General features: G+C 45.6%; 1 protein-coding gene across 1 annotated transcript in view; it reads left to right on the forward strand.

Annotated features, from left to right (window-relative positions):
* Dock2 (dedicator of cytokinesis 2) overlaps positions 1 to 12,192 on the forward strand; it is a 419,098-nt gene that overhangs the window by 127,952 nt on the left and 278,954 nt on the right. The window contains exons 24-25 of the mRNA XM_028894904.2: positions 4,203 to 4,273; positions 6,713 to 6,819. Of these exons, the coding sequence (XP_028750737.1) occupies positions 4,203 to 4,273; positions 6,713 to 6,819 (178 nt within the window). The remainder of the gene's footprint in view (positions 1 to 4,202; positions 4,274 to 6,712; positions 6,820 to 12,192) is intronic.

The following is a 12,192-nucleotide window of genomic DNA, read 5'->3' on the forward strand; positions in this document are numbered from 1 at the left end:
CACAACATGAGGAACTGTATGGTTGGGGGTCACAGCATTAGTAGGATTGAGAACCACTGATCTACACAGTGCTGATTTCTAGTATCCTCCTATGCCTTCTGTCTGAGACAGGCGGACATTGAGTTGCGGCTGGGTCCAGGTCTCTTCTCAAGGGTAGTGCCTGGCCTTTGACAGAGGAAGGAGGGAAATTCCATTGTTGTCATGAGACTACTTACTGATATGGCTAGTTTTCCTGATGGCCAATCTTTTGACTATACATACAGGTGCTGAGGAGGGTCCTTGACTTAAAGAATGCCAGTAAAACTGTACTTTTGTTCAAAAAAATTAAAAAGGACAAAATAGAGATGGTTTTTAATTCATTTCTTTCCCAAATCAGCCTTCTGTACCCTACAGAAATGGCCTAGTTTGCCAAGACAGAATGCCTTTCATTCAGCATGAAGGGCAGTAGGAGAGCATGCTGGTTAAGAGTCATGTGGGCCATCAGGACACATCCTGGCTTGTTACTATATGGCTTCTGTCGAAATTTTAAATATCTATGTACCACGATTTCCTCATTGGTAAATTGGGATGACAGTATTCTTCTGCTCAGAGTAGTTGTAAAAATTAAGCAAGATATTACATGTAAAGTACACAGGAACTTTCCATTAATGGCTCCTACTTGAAAACCCTATGAATAATAATCCTATTACATAAGTATGTAGGTACCATATATTTAAAATAATGCAACAATATAGGAACATATACTATGGAATGCAAGTTAAAACAGTAGATATGAGGGCAGCAGCAGTAGGAAGTACAGTTAAGTTGTACCATTCCTGGGTGGCTAGCGGATCTACAAAGCCAGTCTGTTTCCAGTCTTCAAGCTTCAGACATGCAACAGGCAGAGGGCTCCAATAAGTTATATGATTGACTTGTTCCTTCCTAGGAGTTGGTGGTGGTAATACCTGCTGTAGTCAACTCATGTATTTCAAGGGAAGATCATAAACAAGGGGTCTTGTGGTTAGTGCTAGGTTGGACAGTAGCTGTCTTAGTTACTATTGCTGTGAAGAGACACCATGACTACAGCAACTCTTATAAAAGAAAACATTTAATTGAGGTCATGTTATCCTTAAATCCAAACTTTCCATTTTGATATTAATAATGCTCAAGTTTTCCACAGTAAAAAATAAGTCTTTTCCAATAGCAATTTCTGAAGTCTCCACAAGCAGGGTAAGGTGAAGGAAGCATGGTGCACCCATTGGGCATTGCTGAATGGGGCTTGGAAATTAAGAGAATGTGCTCCAGGAGACAGCATGCTAAGGATCTAGTGGAAAATAGCCACAAAACCAAGTTGAATTCAATATATACACACATGTGTGTACAAACACACACATGTCCATGTCCATGCATGTTCAAGCAGTTCAGAAGAAAACTCACTGTGATGTTAACTGTGTTTCTTTCTGTCTGGGGCATAGAGACTGAAGCTCAGATGAAGAGAGGCGATTTGAGGGGTAGTTTCCCCCCTTATTTTGTGTGATTTTCTTTGACAACAAAAACATAGTACCAACTTTTAGAAACCGTAATCAGGGAGAAAAGGTTGATGTGCTGAGAAGGGCATTGTGTGAGGAAGGTGGCCGTGGCATCAGAGGTCACAGGAGTGGCTCTCATTGCAGCTGCCTGAATCTGAACCCTGAGGGACTCCACAGTAACCTGAAGCAAGTTGCTGAATCCAGATGTGACCAGGCCTCCTTGTCTTTGAAAATCCCGTAACCCCTGTAGGGCTGTGGTTGAGAAGATAATGTATTCCCAGTGTTCGGCACAGTATTTGCCCCCATTATAAATCCTCAGAGAAAAGTCAGTCATTATTTAAGAAGCTCATTGGTGTATATCTAGGGGTAAGATATTTTTTATCATTTTTTTATTTGTGTGTGTCTCTGTGCATGTGTGTGCACACACTTCACTCAGAGGACAACTTGTGGGAGTCAGTTCTCGCCTTCCGCTATGTAGATCCAGGGACTGGAACTCAGGTCATCAGGCATGGTGGTGTTCCTACTCAACCACTTTTTCCATCCCAAGATATTCTTGAAGAAAATAATCTTCACTCTGTTTATTCTAGACTGATTGCACAAGGATGATACATATTGGTATCATGGAGAGCCCAGAGAATATAAAATAAAAACACACACTTCTATTAGACCCGTAGTCATTATGCTCCCTCCATGTGACTTATGGCTCCCGCTGAAATTGTAGGCTGCCCACGGCTAAGCAAACTATATTCCTTCCAGGGGTTGGAGAGTGGTTTGTACCTCTGGATAAAGAGAGGAAAAGAAAATCCATCTTGCTGTTCAGTTTTCTTAGCCCAGCCACTGGGGCAAAACATACTATTATAGACATGGGTACTGTTTTCTGACTCTATAGTGACCACAGAGAGAAAATATAAATAACTCAGTTCACATCCCTAGCCACCAGCAGATCAGTTCCAGCACAGCACCTTGCAAGAGAGGTGTCCATTATTAAGCACCCCAAACATGCTTTATGCCCGGCTTTGATGCCTCACATATGTACAGAAATTGAGACAGTAAAGATGTTTTTGTCCAAAGCCACATGGCTAAGAAGGTGGAATCAGAATCCATCCACAGAGCCAAGGTGCTTCCAACATTTTACTCACGTGACTGCCTTTTTGAAGGTAGGAGTTGTGATTTCCTTGTGCACATGCATGTGTGTTCGTGTGTGTGTGTGTGTGTGTGTGTGTGTGTGTGTGTGTGTGCATGTGCAAGAGCACTTGTGGAGGTCAGGTGTTGACATCAGTGGCTTCTTCTTTTACTCTTCACCTTATTTTTGTGACAGGGTTCATTTTAGTTAGCTGTAACTGTGGATTTGACACCCTGAGAGTCAGCTGAGAAGGAGTCATAATTGAGGAATTGTCCAGATCAGATCGGTCTGTGGGTGGTCTTGATTGTTAACTGATAGAGGAGAGCCCAGCCCACTGTAGGTGGTACCATTCCCTGGGCAGGTGGTCCTGGACTATGTAAGGATAAGTTAGCTAACAGTGAGTCTGTGAGTGAGCCAACAAGTGTCATTTTGCCATGGCTTCTGATTCAAGTTCCTGCCTTGACCTTCAATGACACACTGCAACTACTAAGGTGATAAAAATCCTTTAAGCTCTTTTTTGTCAGTGTTTTATCACCAGAACAGAGTGTCTCAATGAAAGTAAGAGCTCTCGAATGCAGAGGGTCTAGTCCAGTCCCATGCAGCTTCCATAGCTGTCGGGCTAAAGTTCATGAGTTCCTTTGAGCTTGGTCCAGTTGTCTATAGATTTCCCCATCATGATCTTGATGCCCCTTGCTCATAGAATCCCTCTTCCCTCTCTTTGACTGGACTCCTGGAGCTCAGCCTGGTGCTTGGCTGTGGATCTCTGCATCTGCTTCCATCAGTTACTGGATGAAGGCTCTATGATGACAGTTAGGGTATTCCAATCTGATTATCAGGGAAGGCCAAGTCAGGCACCTTCACCACTGTTGCTAGTGGTCTAATCTGGGTCATCCTTGTGGATTCCTGGACCCTCTGCTTATGGGATACAGTTGTGCAGCTGGGTCTGTTTGAGGGACCCCTGGCAGTGTGAGGCAAGATCTATCCCTGGTGCATGAGCTGGCTTTCTGGATCTCATTACCTATAGTCGGACACCTTGCTCACCCTTGATAAAGCTGAGAGGGGCTTGGTCCTGCCTCAAGTGAATTTCCCAGGCTTAGCTGTCCTCCCATGGGAGAACTTACCCTGTTGGAGGAGTGGGGGCGAAGGTGGGGGAGGACAGGGAGGAGGGATGAGAGGGGAATCTGTGGTTGGTATGTAAAATTAATAATAATTTTAAAAAAGCTCACTGGTTGGCTAGACAGTGAGCTTCTAGAATCTTCCTTGTGTCCAGGTTCTCAAAGCTAGGACAGATGTATGCCTGCCTTGCCTGACCTTCACGTGGGTGTTGGGGACCTGAACTCCACTCCTTGCATCTGTGTATCAGCTTGTTTACTGGACAGGCCGTCCTCCCCACCTGTGATCTCTCTTGTGCACACAAAGAAGCTCACGTTCCCTGGAGCCTTGAGCGACTATGGAAGTGTCTGGAATACAGGGTCATTCTCTGATCTGCGTCATGTCACAAAGTGTCTGCCTCAACAGCACGGCGGTGTTGGATGTGGGCATCATTCATGTTTATTTCATGTTCTACCCAGGTGGCGGCTTTGAAATACATCCCGTCTGTCCTTCACGATGTGGAAACGGTCTTTGATGCAAAGTTGCTCAGGTGAGGGCTTGTGATGTTCTCTCCCCAGCTCCGAGGCTGCACCAGGGATTGAAAGAAAAGCAGGGCCCTCCCGTGGGGTTCCATACAAACTCTCAGCTTCAGCTCCAGGAGGGAAACACAGTGGGAGCCTTGCTGGGGGGTGGGGGTGGGGCTTAGGGGGAGAGTTTTTAGTTTCATTATGCCAGGCTTTGGTGATAACCAGTGCGTAATGAAAACATCATCCTTCTCTGAAGATATAGAATGTGACTTGAACATGCAGCTTTGTTTGACCCGGAACGCTCCACGGCACACAGACCTGCGGCACACGGACCTGTGGGTTGTTTGTTTTAGGTCCCAGCATCTGCCTGGTAAATCCCGTAGCTGCCAATGGGAAAGAGATCTTGGAGACTGCTCTCCCCTTTTTAGCTCCGTTCATACCACGGATGAACAAATGATTCTAATGAGGTTACACTGTGGGACTGGGGCATCTGGGTCTGACCCATACCTGTTACTTTTTCTTAAATCCCCTGAAATTACCAGATGGCATAACAGATGATACAAAACAAAACAGAACACTTTTTACATGGAAACACGTTCAGATTAGAAGCATTCCTGTACGCCCTTCCCGCAGATACTCCCGTTACTGTAACAAATGATTGAGACTGAGACATTACCATGGGCGCTGTTCTCTGAGCTGCATTTGGGCCCGGCTGGGACAGCACCAGTAGTTGGTTGTTGCTTGTTTGTTTGTTTGTTTTAAATCACCCTTTCCTTCCCCCTTTCTATGCAGTGCAGCGCCTCCTCATTCTTTAGGCTTCAAGCATTAATATCGCCAGGAAAACTGCCTCCGCCTATTAGAAATAAATTCAACTCCTCCCACTCCCTACGTTCTCCTTACACTCCTTGCCGTTATTGTCTGGAACTCTCTGCACACATTGCATCTGTTGCATTTGTATTGGTTTATTTGTTTTGTGTTATATACCGGCCTTCATTAGAATCTGTCATGCCAACACTCACCAAGTTTGGCTCGTTATATCCCCACCTCTCTGCGTATTGCCCATTGCACACTACGTAAATGTTTACTTAGTGGGGGTGGGTGACTATAGTGAGCTGACAGGAGCTGTAGTTGAGGGGAGGGGATGTTAACCTCTGGGGAGAGCCACCTCCTTTCCGATGTCCTGTGCTGGTTCCAACCCCACAACTTTTCCATAGCCCTCTGAAAAATACTAGGACCCCCTTTAGATCTTGAGATGAATTATAAAGGATTGCCAGGTATAAGACACTTTTAAATGAAATGATTTAGTAATGTAGCTTAGAAGCTAGTTGGCTAAGTGCCTCTCATGGAAAAAGGATACAGTTAAAAAAAAATCAGAATCTGGTTTTCAATGCTTGTTTCTTTACTGCTTTACCTGCATGACCTTTGGAAAGTTAGCTGGCCTTTCTAACCTTAGTTCTCCACACTTGTCAGCCTGATATAGTGTCCTCATAGTAACCTCAGCGCTCAGGCCAAAATAGAAGGGTCAGGGGTTCAAAGCCAGCCTTCACTGAATGAAGAGAACCTGCCTCAACCTCCCCCCACCAAGTAATAAATAGGTAAAATAAAAAATTGGGATACCTTTCTGTAGCTAGAGTTTTCCTGCCTTGCCCACAGTCAGGACAAATCTTTGTCACCCGCCAGTCCCACAGCCACTCAGACCCAACCAAGTAAACACAGAGACTTATATTGCTTACAAACTGTATGGCCGTGGCAGGCTTCTTGCTAACTGTTCTAATATCTTAAATTAATCCATTTCCACAAATCTATACCCTGCCACGCGGCTCGTGGCTTACCGGCATCTTTTCATGCTGCTTGTCAGGGTGGCGGCTGGCAGTGACTCCTTTTGCCTTCCTGTTCTTTTATTTCTCCTCTCTGTTAGTTCCGCCTATACTTCCTGCCTAGCCCCTGGGCAGTCAGGTTTTATTTATTGACCAATCAGAGCAATTTGACATACAGAACATCCCACAGCACAGCCAAGTGCAGACCATCTCAGACACCTGCACTCAGGCCCATGGTCCTAATCATCCTCTATGTGGACCTGCTGGATAAAGCCACGAGGAACCCGTGAACGAGCTCCTACAGGACATACAGAACATCCCACAGCACCTTTCCTTAGCATCATAGTGTTAGAATGTTTACGACACAGAGTGAACATATGTATAAAGCATTCCTCTGCTGCATAGTACGTGCTCAGGGTTATTGGTATTATTTTCAGATTTTCACATCTGTTTGGATGCTATTACTATTCAATGCTAACATCAGCATGTTCACTGAAGGTTCACTGTGCACCTGGTGCTCTGCAGGACTTGGGAGTGATGCCAATTCCGGCCCTAGAGCACTAACTGCCCAAGATGGAGCCTCAGTACCATGATGTGGATGGCTTAGGTCTAACCTCTGACAACTCCTATTTTTCTTTTCTCCAGCCAGCTCCTATATGAGTTCTACACATGTATCCCTCCCGTGAAGCTGCAGAAGCAGAAGGTTCAGTCAATGAATGAGATTGTACAGAGCAACCTCTTCAAAAAGCAAGGTGAGTGTGGGGCCTCCTGCTGGGTGGGTCCTCTCTGGGAAGCTGGGGCTAGAGAGCAGACCTGCCCAGCATTACAGTGCCTCTTGGCTATCAGTGTTCTTCCTCCGTAGGTGTGAAAAGCAGTGAACAGTTCGGATCTTAGAATCTGCATTGATTTTAAGGAAGTTTAAGCTGCATTACTCCTTTTTCTGGAGACAGTTTAATGAGTTGAGAAGTTTGGCATTATCCGCCGAGTGCCAGTTTTCCCTGTATCATCTGTTACTGCTGTCTTTTACTTGGAGGGAGGTGGGCAACGTTTCCTTAAATAGAAAGAACCTTTAGCTGAGCAGTTCTCCAGATCTTGAATGTGTCAGAATAAACTGGAGAGCTTGTTGAAATGCAAATTTCTGGGCCCGTCTCAGTGAGTCTGATTAAGTAGGAATTAGCAGCATTTTTGAGCTTTTAGAAGAAGTGCAAATTATTCTTGACTAGGTGAGGCATCTACACAATCAAATGCGAAGCATGAAAGGTGCCACATGAAGAGGGTCCTTCAGACCCTGGACAGTCCCTTCTTGGAGGAGGGACCATAGCTTCTGGTGTTTGCTCCTTGGAGGTAGAATGGAATCCATCTGCGCATACATTCTCTCTCTCCCTTTTACTATATCCCGTAAATGACTGTGTCTCATGTGGCCATTCTTTGTCTTTTTTTTTTTTTTTTTGTTTAATGATAATTTGGGGAGTTAAGGAATGAGAGAAGATTTGGGCAAAGTTGTGGTCCGTGATTCTGTTCCACCATGTTATCTATTAGTCATTGTGAAGGACCAGCGGCTCCCTTGTTTTGCAACCAGTGACTCAGGCGGTCCAGGGCTCCTTCCAGAGATGGCAGTGCGAGGGTTAGATGTTCACATTCACCCTCCACATCTTTTCCAGCAACTTTGCATTTCTGGATCAAACTAAACCAACCGTGCAGTTTGCTTCACATAAATGCTTCGTCTATCCAGAAACCCGACATTTCTTCCCTCTTTCTTCCATGAAGAAAAAACAGACAAACAAACCAACCAACCAACCAACCAACCAACCAACCAACCTTGTCGGTCATCATTGTTTTCTATGCCCCAAGACCAGCCCTTTCTGGTTTTAAATTCTTTTGTTCTAAAACCAGAAGCAAACTGTGGAAGAGACAAGAGGCCTTAGAATATGGAGGATCAGCTGTTACCCAACTGGAATTTATTCAGGGAGTAAAGCTTGAATAGTTACGCAAATTAGCTCATAATCACAGAACTATTCAGGAACCACTTCACTGTAAAGATGATTTCCTCCCCAGTGTCTGGTTAGCATGGTGCGTGCACAGTCGCTATCCAAATCACCTGCCAGAGTTAAGGAAAGATTAGAAGACAACCTGGTCATGGGTGTCACTTCCTGACATTTAGAGAGATGTGTGGCCACAGAGTACACCAAGACATATACAGCTTCTCCAGGAAAGGGAGATGAGTTCTCATAGTTGTGTTTCATTTGTCACTGGCTTTTCAAAGGGAGATGTCTGTCTGTCTGTCTCTCTTGGTTTTTCCGAGACAGGGTTTTGGTGCGTGTCATGGATCTCGCTCTGTAGACCAGGCTGGCCTCAAACTCACAGAGATCCACCTGGCTCTGCCTCCCGAGTGCTGGGATTGAAGGCCTGCGCTAACGCTGCCTGGCGAGATTTCTATGTTTTTGAAAACTCCAACTCCATAACCCAATGAGTTGGTTGTCCTTACTCTGAAGGTTTTGAGGTATGTCTAGCCCTTCATGGCCTGGCACACCCTAGCAGGACTTTGGAGTGTGTCATTGTGGAGAGAGCTTGAAGCCAGGCTGAGAGACATGGTGAGGACGGCATTCATTGCACATAGACAGCTCTGCACAGGCAGTAGAAAGTGGGCTTTGCCGCCCTGCTCAGAGCTTCCATCACTGTCCGGGGCCAGCTCTGCACAGAGGACAGATGGAGTGCTAGCAAGGGCCCAAGCATGGCACGTGGTATCAGTTGCAGCAGCCTTGGGGAAGAAGGCTAATTCCTTTATGGGAGCCCCATCTCCTGGGCCAGGAGGGGGCCCCTAAGGGTTCACAGAATCACAAGGCAGCCTAGATAGCTCCTGCTCATCTCTCCTGCTGTGTGTGTAAGGCTTAAATCCAGTAAAAGTGCTCTGATTAATGCCAACCGACAGAAGGACAGCCCTGGAGCTGCACACCATTATAAAAGAGATATAAAAGTCCTACCTTCAAAAACAAAGTGTCCCTTGGGGGATCCATTTTCCAGAGTATGCAAAGAATAGTTAGTCCGTCCAACCATGGCTCACAAATGAAAACAGTGGGCTCTTACACCAAGCTTTCTGGTAATGCCTCTCCCAGGATGCATTGGCTAAGTGAACCCTGTTAACAAAGGAAGTCAGGAGGGAAGCTTCGCCTCCTGAGCTTCTCATGTTCTTAAGTTCAAAATGAATCAAGTCTGAATTCATGGGGACATCCCGGGGTCCCTTGCTCTTCAGTGAGCATCTCTCTTTCAACTCCTGAATACGGTGAGTTTGATTCTCTGCCATTTGAGCTGCGATGAAATCCCTGTTATTCACCCTGTGGAGTGTCCTGTGCCTCAGGGATATGGTTTGCTTTGAGCTTCACTCCTTGAAATGCCAGATGTGCAAAGCTGTCTGGCGTATTGTCAGTGGCATGAACTTGTACCTGCAGTCTGGATCATTTGTGTAACCACCAAGCAGAGGAGTTGGAAGACTTGAAAGCCCTTTGCTGAGCTTTTGACATATTACTCTATTGGCTCCTGTGGAGAACTGATAGGATGTAGGGTGGACAGTGCCAGTTCATGGGTCACACTTAGACCATAGTTTCATTCCTGGTTCATTCACTTATCAGCTGTGTGACTATGGGTGGTTTTCTTAACCTCTCTGGTCCTTAGTAAGCTTATTTGTAAATTTGGGAATAATAAAACTAATGCGTGTCTCAAAAGTCGGTCTGGTAAGGTACTGACATAGACGAGCCTTTTAAAAGTCTCAGTGCAGGGTCAGACCAAGCAGGGTTAGAGTTGTGGGTATCTTTCCTTCTCCTGGCACTGTCCCAGCTTCTGCTCTGACTTTCAGATTTCTTGCAATAAGGATGTCTCTTTGTGTTGGATACTTAACCAAGACTCCTGGTTCCTTGACGCTCCCTGTTTCTCAAGAAACACAGGACTCAGTGACTAGAAGCCCCCGATCTGTATGTTCTCCCCATTCTGGATTTGAATGCCTTTCTCCCATTTAAAAAATGTTTTCCTAGAGTATTTTTGCAAAAGGCCTGTGTGCTGTGCACATAGGAGGCCAGGTCTGGGTCTGGCACAGTGTCTGAAGTTCTCTTTCTTTCTTGCCTCACGTCATGTAGCCACATAGTTTGTGACACTTGGGAGCCATCTTCTCTGATGGTTTTATACCCAGGACTCTGCCCCTTTAAAAACATAACATCAATTGTACAAAATAATAGGCTTCATTGTGACATTTTCATACATGAATATAACATACTTGGATCATATTCAGATCCCCACTGCCCTCTCTTGTCCCTCACGGTTCCTTTAAAATACACCCATAAGACCCTCTCCACTTTGTTCTATGGAGAGTAAGTGAATCTCCATTAACCTCCATTTACTTGACCTGTGTCCTTGAGTAACTCACATAATTTTAGTGGACTTAATTTCCTCATATGTAAAGCAGGGCTGCTCTCCCAGGTCCTACTGAGTTGTTATATAGACCAGGTAGCATCATATGGCGTGTTACTCTGGGCATGAGGAGGGAGGAGTCCTGTAGCCATGGCCCACTGTGCATGGCTGTCCCTGTTAGTGTTTTACTGCAGCAGGAAAACCCAATATATTAATTTGCATTTTCTTCTACACAAGCCCAGACTTGCCTGGGGATGCGAGGGGGGAGAAGTGTTCAAATCCACCTGGACAGCTTGCAAGAGTCTGTGGGAAAGCCAGCCATCTGTAGCCATGGAGTGGCTCTGATGGTGTAGAACTAACCTCTCAGGCCGGCCGTCATTCAGTCTGAGGCCGATCACATGCTCCATCTGGCCAGTGTAAGCTGCTTGAGTATCCACACTGCTAACTTCTCCAAAACAGAGGAGGGAGAGGCGGGCATGGGTCAGGGGTTGGAAGCTCTTCTACCATCTAGCTTCAGTCTTTGGGTCTTCTCACTGAGAACTTCCTGGGGAGGCAGAATGGAGACTATAAGACACCTGGCTGTCCACTGTGGAGCAGCTGCCTCTGAGTCCCATCCCTGTCCTTTGCCAAGTGTCTAGAGCTGCCATGTTCTCCAGGAACAATGCACACTGGACAGGAGACTGCTGGAGATACAGGGGAGAAGCAAGAACATTTGTGCCCAACACCATAGGCACTTTTCCAATCATCACACCCCCGTAGCTTTGGCAGGGCAGTAGGTCTCTCACTTAGCTTTTAAAACTTCCTTGCTGAAGTTAGGAACACCTCTGAGCCTCCAGTTTCATGTCTGAAAAATGTGACTGTGAATATTACCGAACACAAGGGACTTTGGTCTAGGACACCCTTGGCTCTGAGTCCTGGCTGAATTGCATACTTGCCATGTTGCTTTGAATGAGCAGCCTTTCTGGGCTTCAGTTTCTTTAGGGACAAAACTGCACACACACACACACACAAACACACACATAGACACACACATAGACACACACACAAACACAAACACACACATAGATACACACACAAACACACACATAGACACACACACAAACACACACGGAGACACACAGACACACACACACACACACACACACACACACACACACACACATATATCCCAAGATGGGCTAGCTGCATATTAAAAAGTGTCTGCTGTGTCTGCTGTATAATTGTAACAACCCCAGCACAGTAACAGTGCCGACAACATCCTGCTGGAGAGTCACAGCAAGTGAACGCCAGCTATGGAGGCTGCAGAGATGCCTCACCAGTCAAGAGTGCTTACTGGTCTTCCAGAGGACCCAGGTTTGGTTAACAGCACCATGTCGGATGGCTCACCACCACCTATAACTCCAGTTCCAGGGGATGTAATGCTCTCTGGCTTCCACAGATGCCTGCACACATGTGATGCACATAAATCCATCCAGATACACACACATTAAAAAGAAATCTGTTGTTTTTTTTTTAAAATCAGCCATGCATCAGGTACTGCTTAGAACAAGAATATATATCGTGTTCTTATAACTTGATGTAGGCATCATCATTCTTGACTTACATTTGGGATAACTGAAGCCTAGAAACTCGGGACATTTTGTATGACAATGAGACCAAAGGATATACAATCTATTGGTGTTTTAGGGTTTTGAGCAATATGGTTCTGGGGTAACAAGTCTCTCCCC

Source organism: Peromyscus leucopus, chromosome 8b, assembly GCF_004664715.2.
Source record: "Peromyscus leucopus breed LL Stock chromosome 8b, UCI_PerLeu_2.1, whole genome shotgun sequence".
Lineage (NCBI taxonomy): Eukaryota > Metazoa > Chordata > Mammalia > Rodentia > Cricetidae > Peromyscus > Peromyscus leucopus.